Raw genomic sequence first — 16557 nt, 5'->3', positions numbered from 1 at the left:
CTGGCGGTCAGAATGGCAGTTTCCACCGCTCTTCTGTGCTGACTACATACATGGTCTCCTAGGAGGCGAGTTCGTATAATGAATGGCAAGACTCAGGCAAATCTACTGGTTTCAGTATTGACAGGAGGGCGTTCGAAGTGAGGGTGAGATGCGGACTGCACTCTCGGTACAAACCTCCGCATTTGGCACCTTCATACGGCAGAAATATTATAGGGGCATATGTCAGCTTAGAGCTCGGCACTGCGGACGAATGACGGATTGATGTTTTAACTCTTACTTCTCCATCCTCTTTTCACCGGTCCCCAAAAATCTAGATAGGAACCAAGTACAACAAATACAGCAAAAGCGTAGCCTAACAACCGGAATATTTGCTTGTTCCTTATAGACATTAGTAATTCATCAAAGAGCGTAACCTAGAGAAGTGTGTTTGCTATAGGTGAATAAGACAAGTTACATATAGCCTCGGGCAACAATCCGCGCGATATATTCTGACCACCAGACAATGCAGGCTTACTTTCCGGCCCCCATGAGTAGTTGTCGGATGACGGTTCCGATGCGGATATTATTCTCGACCATGCGTGGGGGGAGATCTTACGACCTGGCTTGACCCCGAGACGGGGAAGGACAGCGGGATGAAACGATGCTCTCTCTCGTCCATACGTTGCATGTATCAGCAAGCGACATGTCTCCTAGACAGTGAACCTCTAGGTATCTAGGCAGTAACGTTCGACTAAAGGGAGCTCGTATAAGTTTGAGTAAACTAGCAAATCCAGCCGTTGAACTCATATCGAAGAAGCAGCCATATACCCAAGAGTTGTCCATATACTGGAACAAAATAAAGATTCGAAGTCGAAACATACTTCATAATACAAGCTACTGCACAATGAGTACAACTAAGAGTAGAGTCTGATAAACTTGTTAATTTAAACGGACTCATAATGCGATAACTACATAAAATATATTGTCTCTGTAGGTAGTTATACACTGAGAAATACAGCAAAGCAAGCTATAACTATTACTATCCAAGAGTCACGGATACCAAGTAGAGCGAGAGCGAAGCTTCAATACACAATTAGATATCCACGCCAACCAAGTAACGATAGACTTCAAGTCGGTATACACACAGACATCATCCCATCTATCTCTATCTCTCATCCTCCGCACCCAAGACCCATACTCAGCTCCCCCCTATCCTACCCCAATCTAACAAGTAAACACCTTCGGCCCCGCAGGCTGGTACTCCTTGCCGCCGTTATTATAGATATTGACCATGATGCCCGGGTCCGTCGCCTTGTACGCGCCGGGGAACGAAACCAGCCCTCCCGGCTGCGCGGCCCCCGAGCCCCCGCTGACGTGCACCTGCGCGCACGAGATGTAGAACTGCGCGCCGCCCGCCGTGGACGCCGAGTGCAGCGCTACGTGCTCGATCCGGAACAGGTAGTCGCCCTCTGCGAGGCACTGCGGGATCGTGAAGCTGAGCTCGCCTTTGCCTGGTCGGGGGGTTAGAAGGGCTGGTGGGGGTGGGGTGGGGTGGGAGGAAAGCGGCAAGAAGAAGAAGAAGAAGAAGAAGAAGAAGGGGAAAGAAGAAAGGGGGAGGAGGAGGAGGAGAAGAAAGGGGCCATACCGTTTGATGGCCAGGTGTATTGTCCGCCCGATATCGTGGGCATGTCCTGGTACACCTTGAACCACACGTTTCCGCTGCCGTCAAAGTCGGCGGCGGTCTTGCCGGACGGGACCTTGGCCATGTATGCCGAAAGGGCTAGAAGAAGACACCAAGTCAATAATGCATCTCATCTCATCTCAACTCATCTCGTTTCGTTTCGTTTCGTCTTATCCCAACTCGCCCATCTAGGAAGCAGTCCTAAACCCCCAAGGCTTCACCCATCCACACCCGTATATAAGATATATATAATAACGTACTGCAGATCGACACATTAGCATCCATCGCAACCTAAGCCAGAGCCGTGGCCGGGGACCCCCGCCGTCTCGGCAGCGATTACTACGTACCCTCCAGGGTGGTAGATACTCGGGTTCGCAACCCAAGTGATCTGGCCGCCGGCCTTGACCTGCGTGGTATCAGGGGCGCCGCCGGCGGCCCGCTGGTAGCAGCGAATAGCGTCCGAGCTGACGTCGGTCACAGGCCCGTTCGACTGGAAGTTCGCCGTCTGCCGAACGGAGCTCCATTCCGCGGTGCCCGCGAGCTTCGGGAACGTGTCTGCAATATGAGACGCTTCAGTCAGACCCGGTCTTCATATGCATATCATACCATATCATCTTCATTCTCTACCATAGAAACATGAAGCACCAGATATTAAACTGGGTAGCGAGTGAGTGAGTTTACGTACAATGCGGAGCGGCCTGGGCGCTGGCTACGAGGAGTGCAAACGCTGCTGCGGTCTTCATTGTCGCTAATAGTATCGTAATGTTTATATATTAGGTAGTTAGTTGTATATACCTAGGTTAGGTGGGTATCTAACTAGACGAAAAAGGTCGTTGAGAAGACGGATACAGCATTAATGTCCTACGCAGGCGAACAACATCCACGCCCCAGCGACGCGGAAGCAGGAAGGTCATCATCTTATACTAAGTACTACCTATTTCTAAGCGGGAACTTGTAGAGGCCTAAACCGAGACGGAATCTGTCCTTGCGTTTACCGGGTATGGTGTAGTCACCCCTGTGTTTGCGGATAAATAGAGGTCATTTCCGGTTATTATTGGGCGGCCACTCACGAGCACGCAAAATGACATCGTCTGGGTCTCGCTACAAAAACAAGTCGGCAATATGACGCACTTATCTAAGAATAGTATACGAATGTCGTGAACATGACCAAGACCACCATTCCATCCCCGCGAAACCCGATACGGTCGACGTTGATTCTTAGCAATCTTTACAAATGCCTTAGTATAGAACTCTCGTGTTAAGGTAGTAGACCTTGAATTCATGCTACGTATTCATTTGCCTTGTCTCCTAGCGAGAACAAGACAGACGATAGTCTACATATACATATGACCTTGTAGTAGGTCTTGAAGCAAGTCCAATCTGCACAAGTCAGCAAGCAACATACCTCTCTCTCGACTTGGAAGTCAAAAATTGGCAAGTTGTACGATCTCGAGCCCACAGTTGCTTCTCGTAGAACCGAAGCAGAATTCCGCATTTTCCACGTTCTCTCATGTTTCTGTAACGCCTGCATCTTGTTGGGTGACCAAATTAGGTAGGGCGAATTGTGCAAATCTGTATGGACATGCACAGATACCTTCGCAAAGCGTCGACACAAAACGACTTCTAAACATCCGTGCCTCTAAACACAACGCCATCTGTGCATATGTGCAATAAAAGAAAAGGGAATGCAATCCGGCAGATACCTTACGACTTTCTAAATATCCCTAATGGAGGCCATCACCACCGTCGGTTGTTGATGGGCAGAGAGTTAGCACCGCCAGCACCACCGCCAGCACCGCCGCCGCCTATTGAGAATAAATATTAGTATTGCGTGTCTGAAAGCCTACAAACCAATAAGACATACCTCGGTGACCACCACGACCGCCGTAACCTCGTCCGCCGTAGCGGCCTCCGCCACCGCCGCCGCTATAGCGGGCCATCTCATGAAGTCTAGGATCAATTTGCTGTTTAGCTTCTTGAAGAACTGCGACTAGATCACGAGCCTGCTTAGAATCTGGGAAGTTGTTAGTCGTAGCCATGGCAATATTTATTAGGGGACGCCTACTGTCAGCAGTAAATAGAGTAATGGCAGTGCCATTAGCGCCAGCACGGCCAGTTCGGCCAATACGGTGGATGTAATCCTCCGAGTTGTTCGGGTAGTCATAGTTGATCACATGAGTGATGTTGCGCACATCTTAATTACAATCTAATGTTAGCCAAACCGAAAACCAATGTTTCTGTAACAAGTCCCAGCGACGGACGTGCTGTGCCTAAGTATATTTTCCGTGCTTTCTCCTTGGAGAATTGGGGCTGTCTGTTGCATCAACATGCCAGTTTGGAGGAATTCCAATAATCTGGTCTGGGTCCTAGGATCTGGGAGTCTGGAGATAGCTTGACAGAATCAAGAAATGCCAACTCCGTAGCCGTACCACGGGGACAGTAAGGTACGACAACGGAACATGGGTATAGTGCATCCGCTATACCACGGGACCCCAATATTCCTGAATAGATGAGAACCACAAGACACACTGGGAGATCAGGCAAATGCGCAATCGAGAGAGCCCCTAGACATAGAGTAAAGCACAGCGGATATAACTCTGCTGGAAGTTGATACGGGGGTACGGGGAGGGGACGGGGGATTTGCAATCATACCAATACCACGAGAAGCAACGTCGGTGGCTACCATAATGGGACTTTTTCCGGTCTTGAACTGGTCAAGGACCCAGTCACGCTCGTTCTGCTGTTTGTCGCCGTGAATAGCTACCGATGAATTAGTCTCAAGCCGCATCAAAAGTCAGACATTTGCATAAACTTACAAAGGGCCGGCCAGCCATCTTGACGGAGGAATCGCGTAATCTCGTCAGCGACTCGCTTCGTACCTACAAATAGAAGGCATTTGTTCTCCTTGTTGTCCATAATCTTCTCAAGATGCTTGATCATACGATCGCGCTTTTCACCCTCGGACACAACCTCGACGACTTGCGTAATACGATGGTTAGCAGACAAGTCTAGGGATCCAATGTTGACCTGAATGAAGTCGGTTTGGAATTCGGCAGCTAAAGCACGAACTTCCTTGGGCCAGGTAGCAGACCACATGAGAGTCTGACGGTCAGGTCGAATCTGGCTGATAATCTTGCGAATCTGGGGCTCGAAACCCATGTCCAGCATACGATCAGCCTCGTCGAGGACTAAGTAAGTCACTCGGCGCAAGTTAGTCTTACCACCCTCGAGCATATCGATCAAACGACCAGGAGTGGCAATGCAGACCTCGACACCCTTCGTAAGGTCGCGGATCTGAGGACCACGAGGAACACCTCCATAGACACAGGTGTTGCGAATGCGCGAAGACTTGCCGAATTTAGTAATCTCCTGCTGGATCTGCACAGCTAGTTCCCGAGTAGGCGCAAGAACAAGCACGATAGGGCCATCGCCAGGAGCTAAGAGAGGCTGGGCGTTGATGTGGACAATTGCCGGAAGGCAGTAAGTTAGCGTCTTACCGGAACCTGTCTCGGCAATACCGACGACGTCGCGACCAGAGAGAGCCATGGGCCATCCTTGAGATTGGATGGCAGTAGGAGCGGGGAAGCCTTGTGCCTTGACTTCGTCCATCACATATCGAGGGAATCCAGCCTCATCGAATGTCTCGACAGGTTTGGGAACATCGTGGCCTTGGATAGCTATTTGATGATCTTTTCGGAATCTCTCAACTTCACTGGCGGGTCGTCGTGCGACAGCTTCGTCCTCCTTGTAGAAGGACTTCTCGAATTTGGGAAGAGTACCGAGATCTATCGAGAACGAGGTTAGTCATGACATGGGTAAATAACTCAAGAATCAGGAAAGAACATACCCCAGCTTTGCTTGTGTAGACCAGCTCCGAGGTTAGACATTTTGTCACCGCCTCCACTTCCACCATAGCCGCCACCGCCACCTCCTCCGTAACCACCACTGTTACCGCCATAGCCATTGCTAGAAGAGAATATACGTTAATATCGATAATCAAGGGAAGTTAAAGTGCGGTGAGACAATCAAATGCAATTCTTACCCGTGACCATGCTCTTGACGACCACCTCCGTGACCGCCTCCGTACTTGTCGTGGCCATTAGAGTAGCCTCCTCCGCCTCCTCCATTACGGGAGTTGTAGCCACCGCCGTAAGACATGATGTATTTTTTGAGTCTGCGATGATCAAGTTAGAGATACGCGAAGTGAGAATGTTCAGCGCAAACGAGGAGAACGATGTCGCGTCTGATCTGAGTGAGGCGATTGATTGTAACAAACGCGATCTAAAGTGCAGCGTGCGATCTGCAAGAAAAGGAGCGGAAAATGGGAAATTATGAGATGAAGAGTTATTGAACTCGGTGTGGTAGAAGAAAAGGGTGTGGTGATGAGTTTTTGAAGTCAAGAAGAATCCTGAGTCAAGTAGTTGAATTAATTTTTTTTTCTTAGTCTCGAGGGAAGCAACAGTCTAGGCCTAACAGGTATGCAGGGATGTGGTCTGTGCACGCCCTTTCCCTTTTTTGCCTCGCGCAATTCCAAGGTTGCTATTACATACTACCAGGGTACCTACATACTGTACACGTCGGAAGTGGAGGTACGTTAAGAAAGTACTATGTACAATACATAGGAGAAACTGTGTGCTATGCAGCTGCCGGCAGGTGCTATCAGCTTTCGCCACTAGCAACATAGGTAGGTATTGAATTAATTAAAATGGTACGTTAGGTACCTATGTACCTTATGGCTTGATCGATAAAGTACCTAACCTAGGTACATAAAGCATTCATACACCAAAATGCAAACGACTACCATCTATTATATATCCTCTCCAGATGCCCGCGCTTCCCTTCTATAGCGATTCGACCCTACGAGATTCAACACGATTTAAGCTGATGGGAACATCTCCCAAAAACCAATTTCCATCTATCACAAAGTTAGTATTACGCGATATCGTCTATCCCAAGTGTCTTACCTTCGTAGCGTGGATGAAGATCTTGACCAGCTCTTCTATCCTTGATGGAGATTGTAAGACTGCATTCTTTTCCATCAGAGCTGTCACCAGCATTCAAGTCAGTATTTTTCGACAAAGTACCAGGTAGTCGTTAAGGGGCCCTTCTTACCAGACCCGGTCCCTACCGCCTCCACGTAGTCCTCTTCGATATAGTTCACGATCCATTTCCAGTACGTGTTACCCTCCGTCTTTGTTCTTGGGTCGCCGTGAAGCTGTTTTGCAATGGCTCCATAACCAAGGAGGCAAGGGGCGAGTGCAACTTGAAGGCCAAGCCAATCTTCCGACTGCCCAATATCAAGGACGTATCTCGTGTATGCAGTGCATGCTAAACTATGAGTTAGCAATTGGGTGTCAATGTGCGGTGGTGAGCAAGGTTGGGGCGTTATACCTTGATGTTCCTCTGTCGCCTCTATCTCCTCTTTGGATATGCCGAACTCTTTACAATAGTCAAGATGGAGTTTCATCTCAGTATGGATATGCGACACCACTTTAGCGCCCTAATTGGAATATTAGCATCAACTAACTTCTTGTTTAATAACCACCTACGGCTCCAATATCCTCCATATTCTTGGACTTGTATGAAGCCAACGCATTTGCCCTTGCGAATTGAACTAGGTATAGGTAGTCTTGTATCAGATAGCCTTTGAACGACTCGAGGGGCAGTTCTCCATTCCCGAGACCGAGGACGAATGGATGGTTAATAAATTGGTGCCACACTGGCGATACGTCAGGTCGCTCCAAAAGGTATTCTAAAAAGTGACCCCTTGTTGACATTAGCAGGGTAGGTTCGCGTTGAGTCAGGGGTAAACTAACTGAGAGAATGGAAGAGTCAGAACTGAATGGAAATGATTGATTGGACCATGCCCTTTTCCGTATCCGGGTGCGGTCTTGATTCCTGCTTCGACATACCGACAAGCGGCCTTGACGGCTTCTACAGGTTTCAGTCCCTTGGAAAGATTGGAGGCGATGGCAGAGGCAAGTGAACATCCCGTTCCATGTGTGTTGGTTGAGTCTATGTATGGACTTTCGATCCTCGTGGCTTGTCCCCCTCCAAATAAAAGGTCGACGACCAACTCCCTTTCCTCGGGGGTCGTAGCTATCGAACCGTCTTTCTTAAAAGGCACATGGCCGCCTTTGACGAGAACCCACTTTGGTCCTAATTCCAGTACCTTTTGGGCAATTACTTCCAAGTCGTCTACACGCTGGATGTCGACAGTTCCCTTCCCGCTCTCGGAGAGTAGGAGTTGTGCCTCGGGAATATTTGGAGTAAGGATGAACGTCTGTGGGAGCAGCAGAGTTCTTAACTCATTCACGGCTTCCAGGGGTAGGAGTTTGGCGCCAGTAGTGGCGACCATAACCTGTTTAGATTAGGCCATCATGATCTTTCTCGGAAAGACCATCAAGCGAATGAACTTACAGGATCTAATACCAACGTCTCAACCTTGTAATCCTTCAACGCCCGTGCTACCATTTCAATAGTACGTGCAGATGCTAGCATCCCTTAACGGAATCTAGATAAGCTTCAGTGCAACGGGCTGGATGATCTGATTACTCACCAGTCTTTACGACCCCGGGTTTAATGTCCGTAAAGACAGCATCGATCTGCTTCCTTACGAACTCAGGGGGTATGTGGTGTACATCACTGACACCAGTAGTATTCTGAGCCGTCAACGCTGTCGTGGCAGTCATAGCATAGCAGCCATGAGCTGCAATAACTTTCTGGTCTGCCTCGAGGCCACTGTTGATTTACATCGACGATCCTGTCAGTTGAGGGCGTGAGGGTCGGATGATAGGTTCATGAACTTACGCACCACCGCTTGAATCGCTCCCCGCGATAACAAGAATTCGTCTATTGGCCATGATGCAACTATGTAGAGTCCTACGGATCAACTGACCTTCCTAATTAAGGCAGGGAGTTATATGTACAGATTGACGATACTCGCACGAACTTCGCACGAACTTTCCCGTGTTGCGCGAGATTTCTTTTTAAGTTCTTAATGGGTTGGACTTAAAAGTAGCTCGATGAGTGGGGCTAATGCCATCATCCATCCACTCACCGTCGTCGAGGCCATCGTCTGTACGATACGTATAAGTGATATGATGTATACTAGGTATGTAAGTCACTGGGTAACGCTGGTCCAGGAAAAGGGGATTTCCCCCTATTCGCATTATCAAACTCGAATATCACGCACTTTTCTACAAAGAAATACACTAGTTATACGGCATAGGACTTCTATGTCTAGACTATTATATGTTAGGTACTTAGCCGGTAAGCATTTGCCCAGCCGAACTGAGCGTAGGTAGGTATAGTATAGTTTCTCGTCCCAATCATCCTATCCAAGGGGATCTTAGTCGGTGTGCTTAACAACTAAATCATGTATTTAGATGCAGTTCCTGACTGTCAACGTCACCTCCCTACCCCCAACTCCGTAAGCCGTTCTAGTAGTACAAGAATAAAAAAAATTGCCGAGTGTGAAAATGCATGATCTGATCCCAGTGCGGTCCTCCCAGCCCTATTTTGGATGTAATTCTCAATGTAGACCTCCCGCTCCTGGGAAGTTCAGTTGCTCGTTGAACCCATCGGTCCCTTCGCACCGTCCAAACAGCCAGCGTAATCTCTCCATGTTATCCCGGAGTTCGTCTCTTTCCCCTTCCAGGGCAGCGCATTCGCGCTCTAAGGCTTGAATGTGACGCCGAGCCATATCTAATACTTCTGCTTTGCTGACTCTGCGGTCAGTCAAGTCCAACGATTCCCCTTCGTCGTCACCCTCGTCAGCTTGCATAGTTTCTGGTAGAGCATCTAGCAGGCTTTCAAAGTGAGCATTAAGTCTGTTCCGATACTGCTTTTCCACCTGGTTATGCGTGTCACGGCTTTTTTGCTCTTCGACTGTAGCTGGGGGGTTGTGGTGCGTGTTTTTGCTTGTGCGAGAAGCACTACGGAGTCTAGATTTGCTAGAGTTTGATGTTGAAGACGTGCTTCCAGGCGAGAGTACCTGAGGCTGCTTAGACTTTCTTGGCCGTGACGAATGCTTATTCTTTTTGTGACTAGAACCAGTCGATGCCCCTACCGATGGAACGCGCGGACTCATTGTTGCTGCTCCATACCCTGGCGGATAGTTATGGTGATAAGTATCGGTAGTATCGACGGACCTGGACTCTGGTGGTACGGCTTGGTAGAACGGGAGGCTGAAGGGATCTCCTGTGGGTGTGGTGAACGATGCTCCGGTGGAAGATCTCATGTTCACATCCGTCGGATTGTGGCCACCCACAACGTAATACGGGATACTCGGGGCTGAGGCAGGAGGAGCTGACTGACTCTGGTAGCCTAGCATGCTTTCGGGGGACCTGTCGGGTACAATAGTTGGATAAGAGGCGTACGAGACGTTTTGACCCTGTGACGATGCATGTTCGCCTCTGTAGTAAGTGTCGTCGGAGACGTACGCCGACGACAAGTGCTCTGAAGAAACCATCTGGGTATTGTTGTTAGTAGATGATAATCGAAGTTTGCTTTGCTGAAAAAGGGTTGTCTGTCGGTTGTAAATCTGATGGCTTTGGGTCTGGACAGACTGGTTTTATTCACTAGCCGTAGTCCTACGGGGAGGCTCGATGAGACCTAGTCGGAGGCATCCGTGATGCTTATGGAGCCGGCAAGGCTAGTAGGAGTGCCAATAAAAATAGACAGCGGGTAAGGGTGACACCCCTCGGGGGCTTTCGGGCATACGGTAGGGGGTAATCTAGATTGGCCAACCAACTTACTTGAACGGGCAGAGCAACTGAGATACCATAGCATCCAGCATTATACGGCATGTTCCATATAGAAACTTGGATCAAGTTTATGCTACACTCGACTAGCAGGTCTGAGGAATAAATAGTAGGGAATACAACTGGAGGCAGTGTAGTAGATGGTATGTAACTATTCTACAAGAATAGTCAGGCTGGGTTGTTTCGATCCTTAGACGAATCTTCTCCAAGTACGGGCTCTCTCACTCTTAAATATACCATGATAAGCAGACTATTATTGTTATTATTATCATACTAGCGAAAGCCCTTATGTACTGAGTAGTGACCAGCCAATATAACAGGACGCTTGCATAGTAGACGATGGGCTCTAGCTAATCTCCAAAAGACGCAAGCAAGGTAGCATGGATGTCCGGGCTTCGGCTCCAGAGGTCACTTGGGTAGCATCGAGTTGGGAGTATATGCCATGTGCCGGTGGGTAAAGGGTTCTTGGGATGGTACGGCATCATTGTGACATCCTGATATACTCCATGCTATTCGGCCGCCGTTCCCATAGGGCAGAACCAGAATCAAGGAAAATTTGGTACGAATGCATGTCCCCGAAGAATATACCATCTTAGGATGCGGTTCGGATCGTGGGCTTTTGGAACTCAGGTATTTCTTGAGGTAGGATTAGAAATATTGAAGGTTTCTATATGGAGAACTGGGGAATCGTTTCCCGGCAGAAGACGTTTTCAATGAAGATCCTCCTGCGGCTCTCGAAACGCCCAGGTAGGGAACTTTTTGAGCTATCATGCTTTGTTTGGGAGTTCTTGTACTACCTCGATACCCATGTCTCAATGCATTGGCATGACCACCTATAGACAAACTACCTACATAACCGAGTCGAGTATGTAGGAGGTGTATCTATTACGCTTAGCAGAGTTTTTTCTTGGCCTAAGGGCGTCCATGTAAGAGGATGGTCATAGTTGGATTCCTGTTCAATATGAGCCTCGTTTCTGGTAACTCCTGCGCGCTATAGATAACATTATCCTTTTGGGTACGTGGGGTAGTTAGCCTATAAGGTTTGTATGTCTAGATCATGGCAAAGATCATGGCAATGAACTTCATCGGTCCTATTGTCTATTCACGTATTGAACCCCAGATCCCTTGAATCCATCACCGGTCCCGAGAGCTGAATTCAAGTAATGTATTAGAGTTGTTGTAGATATAATTAGGTAGTGATCATTTCGATATGCGGCCAGCTAGCTTATTAACCGCTTTGGAATGAGTTGCGCTCTGGTGTTAAGTGTTATTAAACACTAACAAATGTACGTTACACGGATTCCTTACTGTTACCTATAATTAAGGTCGCGTATCCTAGTTGATTCCGGGGTTGATGTGGTGCTCTGAAGTAAGCACATGTGCATGTAAAAGAAGACTCAAGTTACCTAAGTCAGATAGAAATCAGCTCGGTTCCGGAGGGGAACGCGCCGCAGATCTTTTAATGTCGAGTCGTCCAATCAGCAACCTCCCCTCATCGAATAAACAGAATCCTTCTCTTTACAAACTGTATTGTAAGCATGAGTTTCAGGCCCAGAAGGAACGCCAATGCCGTTAAGGGGGGCGTAGTTCAATTGTAACGAGCGGGTCTCCCCTATTTTGGTTCTTACGGAGGATTCTACATCTTGGGTTTCACTGGGTATGAATATTTGGACACCAATAAAATAAGAAACCAAACTGACAACAGTCTATCATGGCATCTTACAATCTGTTGACTTGAATCGTATCAATTTAATAAACCTATAGTTATCACTGATCTGTTTACCTATTTTTACAAGATAGGGGTTAAACAGGACTCGTAATAACTTCTCTCTCTAAAGCTGTGAGCACGGCTTGGTAGAACTCATCTCAACATGCTCCAGGTGCATATGGCTTATTTTTATACATTGGTCCTATTGGCCACAGTCGTCTCACCTTGTTGAAACCAGAAAGGGTCGACGCTTTGCTAAGTTCGCCAGAGGGATATTCAACAACTTCCTGGAAAATTACCCCTTGATGAAGTTGGGTACGGCGCAGTCATCTCAGCCTAAGTGATACCTTGTATTACCGAATTGCTACTGACGATGCGGTAGTAAACCTACCTAACTATACGAAACTCGACACTCATCAACGAGTAGTTAACGTAGACTCTCATCCACATTGTCTGCGGAAAGCATCCGATCGGCTATATCGTTGCGCTATCGGTCACCTCGTAGCGTCTTGATTATAAGAGACGTTGCTATATAGCCGAAGAAGCGCCACGTGCATTTCCCTATGCGGTGCTAGACTGTCTAGATTTTGATAGGTGCCTTCCATGGACGAATATATCGGAAAGCTGCAGGAGTTTGCGCATTATACTGTTCGGATCTGCCACTTTCATTGTCACTTGATCTGTGACTTGAATCGCATAGAGCTCTTCTCGCTGGGCTTACATGCTTAAGCCACTCCCGGATACTCTTCAATAGAGCGCGACTTAATTTTCACGGCCGTTTGACAAGATTTCTACCTAAATTCCTGAACAGGTATGATGGTTCGAAGTGACCTCCTGTCTCTTGGGAGTTTCTGCGACTGCAACTGGTTTACCGCTCTGCCTTCACTAACGGCTCAACTTATATTACTGCAAATTAAATGACGTCTGTGAGAGGTTTAACCAACAGGACTTGATGGATGTCCTGCGAGTAAAACCAGAAATCCAGCATGTTTTTCAGCAGACAGCATGTGTGGCGGTGAAGAAACGTTGGTGACTGTTCTAACCATCCCCAGTATTCTAACCTAGTGCTTTGCATTCATACCGATATTTCATGGATGCAAGCGAGCTCGCAGAACCGAGTATGCATTGCGTTAGGTATCAAGAGGGAGAGAGAACCTTCACAACTAGCGGTGGCGATTGGGCATCAACTCTGAGCTAAAGTATAGTTGCCTTTCAATAACTTCAACGTCTACAGTATGCGACTTCATTGCTAACAATTAACGCTAGTCCGCTACAGAGGCCCCTTGGGGTACTTTAAAATAGCCAACATGATAGCTTATTTAACGAAATAAGCCCGGATTCTTCACAAGAATCTTCTTACGCTTCGACATGGAGCATTCGATCCATCACAGACCCATGTTGTATTAATTGATGCTATTGATTGCTGAGGTCCACCTAGAGAACTGCAAGTCGTGTTGGTGCTCTGAGAACGCAAGCAAGAAGTGGTAAGACAACTCTGTTAAGCGACGAGAAATTATGAACCTATCTGAAACTGAACCACTGATATAGCGAAAAGCTCGTTGTCTCAGGTGCCTCGATAGTCTGGGTATGTAAGATAGGTACCTTGCTACCAGTCCAGAGTTGACAGGATGGATCTACCCAGGAAATCTACCTAAAGTATAGGAAGATATTCCGAGCTACAGACATACGACTACGAAGCATACATGAGTCAATAGACAGTGATAGCACTGCTATAATTCCTAAAATATGAAGACGGATAAGAGCTTTGAAGCATTTCCTAGATGAGATACTATCAGGATGAAGCCCTAGTTAACTGTTGTCTATGATAAGCAAGCTAGTGCCCACGAGCGTATGCATTTAATTATCAACCGTCAAGACTTGCTCTACTGGTGTCTTCAGTGTATTGTACTCATGATGCCTAGAAGCTAAAAATGCCAACCCCTTTTTTCCTTGTCTACATTTTCTGAGTGTATGATGAGCGTGTATCTCTGTCAGAACTTAGCGAGTTAAGTTTCTGCATGTCATCTCTGCAGATATTACGAAAAACATATCACCTACAGGCCCCTGAGGAGTGCTTCATAGCTGAAGTCTCTAATTGCTGGCCTTTAAATAGTGCAATGTTTATATATAATCTATTAATGCTGAACTACAACTTATATACGATGCCAGCATATATCAACACCGAGCTTCATTCCGTGCCCGTAGATCCCAAGCCTAATCTACATACTTTAGGTACTGAACCTTTCATGTGTGTAACAATAATACAACTATAGTAAGGGGTTTAATTCGAGTAGCTGAGGAGTCGTGTGTAAGAAGCTGTTCAGGCACTTAGGCCCATACATACAAGACTAAGCCCAACACTCCCCAGAGTTCCACGAACCTGTCACCCGCGGATATAATAAGCCTCGCAGAGTCGATAATCTTAATTGCGAGGTATAAATCTCTTCTCCGAGCTGGAAATGGATCACCTGCTTGATTACGACGTCATTGAACAATAGCATATAACAGCACATTTAACGAATAGCGCTTACCGCAGATGGCGCTGACCTGGATTTCATGCCAGTACACACCTATACGATGACTTATAAGTAACCAATCGCAGTTCGCGGGTCCGAATCGTGTAACCATAGCACCAAGCACATCTATGGAATATCTGCCCTTCCAGAAGCGGCCCGTTAATCTTAGAGGCGTAGAAAAGGCGCCAGGACCAGGAGGAATTTCGCACATGTGCTGCGCCGTCGGTACTTTAAACTCTGTCAGGCACCAAAATGTCACGGAGAGCACGTCGAAGGGTTACGTCGTAGGATCAATAGGATTACAGCGCGAGAGGCGTAATTCGATCCTTGCATATGTGGTTATGTATATACATGCAAACCTAGCGGCATCTCCGGTTTTTTATAATGCTGAAGGTATACTGTTCTGTGAAAGACATGGTCAAACATTACCTATAACAGGTATTCTAATAGTATCACAAGAACTAATACGGGCATAAGAAGCAAGCCAACGGCATTGCATTACCAAAACGGTGTTAATATACATCCAAACACGCAGACGCATGGCAGGCAAACAGACATACAATGCCTACGGTTCCTCAAGCGGCAGGTGTATTGGTTTTAGCTGGATCCTAAACTACGACACCAGTAACGAACATACTACATACCTACATGTAGGTACGTATGTTGTCGCGATGCCAATGCAACAGACGTGGGGGGGGGGGGGGGGGAGAGAATACAGACATGCCACTCACACGAACCCAGTGCCCTCAGCTCGCCGACCTGACGGTTGGCACCTTCCCATAATAGAACTGCGATAAACGTGTAGTCGCTAATCGAGCACGTTGAGACCTAGCAGACGCCTCTTCAGCACATCTCCTGGCGTCGGATCGTGAGGATCGAAGGGCAATCGCCCGCCCGCTTGGAGGATCATGCTGACGTCTTTACCGGTAATGATCAACAACGCCCTAACATGGCACATGGCAAACTTACAATCCTTAAGCAGCGGGGGACGTAAACACTGCGACACTGGCGGGGAATATGTCGGCGTGTTGAGGAGCAAAGTAGAAAGTGGAAAATAGACGTTTTGCTTGTGACGGAGGGCTGGCTGTGCGGAAGCGAGCACCTTAACCTAAGGCAGGCAGATAGATAGATAGACGCTGCACATTCCAACGAAGTAACAGGGAGCCTGGCTGGCTGCCGAATTCCGGCAATGGGAAACTCTGACCCGGTCCGCGCCACGGGCGTCTTAGCAGCACCGGGAAGGCTGCTATCGTGCGCAGAAGGGAGCCTGCAGTCGGGCTGGAATGTGACAGGAAGCCTGATTAGAAGCGAAGATGCAAGGGAGGAAGCCGATTTCACACCGCTTTGCGCCGGAACGAGATATGTACCATGTACATAGTGTAGGTAGCTAGAAGTTGCTTTTTTGCTTCTTCGAAGATTTCTACGCAGCGGCCATGTATGTACATACCTCATATGTCATATGTGCGTGCATGATGGAACAAACAAGATAGAGGTGCATCATCTAAACCGCTAAGTGGGCTGGCTGTCTCTGGCTGACCAAGGCCGCTTTTAATATACGATAGCACAGAAATAGACAAACTGTCGATGTTTGATAGAGGACGCCTTGCCTACCTAAGTCACAGCAGACTTATTCCTATGTACGAATCCTCAATTCTTTTCTTTCTTTGTCTTCCCCCTGATCTGCGATTCGAATAGAACCTCGCTACTGCACGGAAGCCTCTTAGTCTCGTGGGATCCGATGTGCAATGCAGAAGCGTGATTGCTGCTGACAAGGGACCCCCCCTTTCCAAACACTGGCGTGGTTCCAGCCGCGTTCTGCGAAGAAGATTCTACTATTATGTAGGTAGGTAAGGTAGGTAAGCCAATTTTCATTTTCTGCAGTCTATGTACCCGTCGTAATAAAAGGTG

At 47.7% G+C, this 16557-nt stretch overlaps 4 protein-coding genes across 4 annotated transcripts; all 4 read right to left on the bottom strand.

The window, feature by feature from the left end:
- Positions 1 to 941: 941 nt before the first annotated feature.
- F4813DRAFT_345063 (glycoside hydrolase family 61 protein) lies at positions 942 to 2669 on the bottom strand. The gene is made up of 4 exons (XM_049241725.1): positions 2346 to 2669; positions 2011 to 2215; positions 1625 to 1761; positions 942 to 1490 (listed from the first exon to the last, which is right to left on the bottom strand). Exons 1-4 carry the CDS (start codon positions 2401 to 2403, stop codon positions 1204 to 1206), a joined length of 687 nt encoding a protein of 228 aa, XP_049103588.1. The 5' UTR covers positions 2404 to 2669; the 3' UTR covers positions 942 to 1203.
- Positions 2670 to 2706: 37 nt separating this feature from the next.
- F4813DRAFT_345061 (p68 RNA helicase) lies at positions 2707 to 6071 on the bottom strand. The gene is made up of 7 exons (XM_049241724.1): positions 5703 to 6071; positions 5508 to 5626; positions 4477 to 5445; positions 4313 to 4420; positions 3726 to 3854; positions 3525 to 3674; positions 2707 to 3465 (listed from the first exon to the last, which is right to left on the bottom strand). The coding sequence occupies exons 1-7, from the start codon at positions 5816 to 5818 to the stop codon at positions 3398 to 3400; spliced, it is 1659 nt and encodes a 552-aa protein (XP_049103587.1). The 5' UTR covers positions 5819 to 6071; the 3' UTR covers positions 2707 to 3397.
- A 182-nt stretch (positions 6072 to 6253) lies between these two features.
- F4813DRAFT_345057 (Phosphomethylpyrimidine kinase-domain-containing protein) lies at positions 6254 to 8632 on the bottom strand. The gene is made up of 9 exons (XM_049241723.1): positions 8471 to 8632; positions 8220 to 8401; positions 8081 to 8163; positions 7477 to 8021; positions 7210 to 7426; positions 7052 to 7160; positions 6773 to 6988; positions 6625 to 6704; positions 6254 to 6575 (listed from the first exon to the last, which is right to left on the bottom strand). Exons 1-9 carry the CDS (start codon positions 8521 to 8523, stop codon positions 6537 to 6539), a joined length of 1524 nt encoding a protein of 507 aa, XP_049103586.1. The 5' UTR covers positions 8524 to 8632; the 3' UTR covers positions 6254 to 6536.
- A 412-nt stretch (positions 8633 to 9044) lies between these two features.
- On the bottom strand, positions 9045 to 10293 carry F4813DRAFT_345056 (uncharacterized protein). The gene has a single exon (XM_049241722.1). The coding sequence runs from the start codon at positions 10131 to 10133 to the stop codon at positions 9195 to 9197; it is 939 nt and encodes a 312-aa protein (XP_049103585.1). The 5' UTR covers positions 10134 to 10293; the 3' UTR covers positions 9045 to 9194.
- Between the last annotated feature and the right edge of the window lie 6264 nt (positions 10294 to 16557).

Source organism: Daldinia decipiens, assembly GCF_022478715.1.
Source record: "Daldinia decipiens strain CBS 113046 unplaced genomic scaffold F4813scaffold_3, whole genome shotgun sequence".
NCBI classification, from domain to species: domain Eukaryota; kingdom Fungi; phylum Ascomycota; class Sordariomycetes; order Xylariales; family Hypoxylaceae; genus Daldinia; species Daldinia decipiens.
This window is presented reverse-complemented; position numbering and strand designations above follow the sequence as displayed.

What these genes read in the sequence shown, in the direction of transcription:
- F4813DRAFT_345061 (XM_049241724.1), bottom strand. Translation starts at nt 5,818, where the DNA reads ATGTCTTACGGCGGTGGCTACAACTCCCGTAATGGAGGAGGCGGAGGA. An exon ending in CGTTGCTTCTCGTGGTATTG is followed by an intron (nt 3,855 to 4,312) that starts GTATGATTGCAA and finishes ATTGTAATTAAG; the next exon opens with ATGTGCGCAACATCACTCAT. An exon ending in CGGTCGTGGTGGTCACCGAG is followed by an intron (nt 3,466 to 3,524) that starts GTATGTCTTATT and finishes TATTCTCAATAG; the next exon opens with GCGGCGGCGGTGCTGGCGGT.
- F4813DRAFT_345056 (XM_049241722.1), bottom strand. Translation starts at nt 10,133, where the DNA reads ATGGTTTCTTCAGAGCACTTGTCGTCGGCGTACGTCTCCGACGACACT.
- F4813DRAFT_345063 (XM_049241725.1), bottom strand. Translation starts at nt 2,403, where the DNA reads ATGAAGACCGCAGCAGCGTTTGCACTCCTCGTAGCCAGCGCCCAGGCC. An exon ending in CGCCCAGGCCGCTCCGCATT is followed by an intron (nt 2,216 to 2,345) that starts GTACGTAAACTC and finishes CTCATATTGCAG; the next exon opens with ACACGTTCCCGAAGCTCGCG. An exon ending in ATACACCTGGCCATCAAACG is followed by an intron (nt 1,491 to 1,624) that starts GTATGGCCCCTT and finishes CCCCCCGACCAG; the next exon opens with GCAAAGGCGAGCTCAGCTTC.
- F4813DRAFT_345057 (XM_049241723.1), bottom strand. Translation starts at nt 8,523, where the DNA reads ATGGCCAATAGACGAATTCTTGTTATCGCGGGGAGCGATTCAAGCGGT. An exon ending in ACCCGGGGTCGTAAAGACTG is followed by an intron (nt 8,164 to 8,219) that starts GTGAGTAATCAG and finishes GATTCCGTTAAG; the next exon opens with GGATGCTAGCATCTGCACGT. An exon ending in GGCGGTAGGGACCGGGTCTG is followed by an intron (nt 6,705 to 6,772) that starts GTAAGAAGGGCC and finishes TGCTGGTGACAG; the next exon opens with CTCTGATGGAAAAGAATGCA.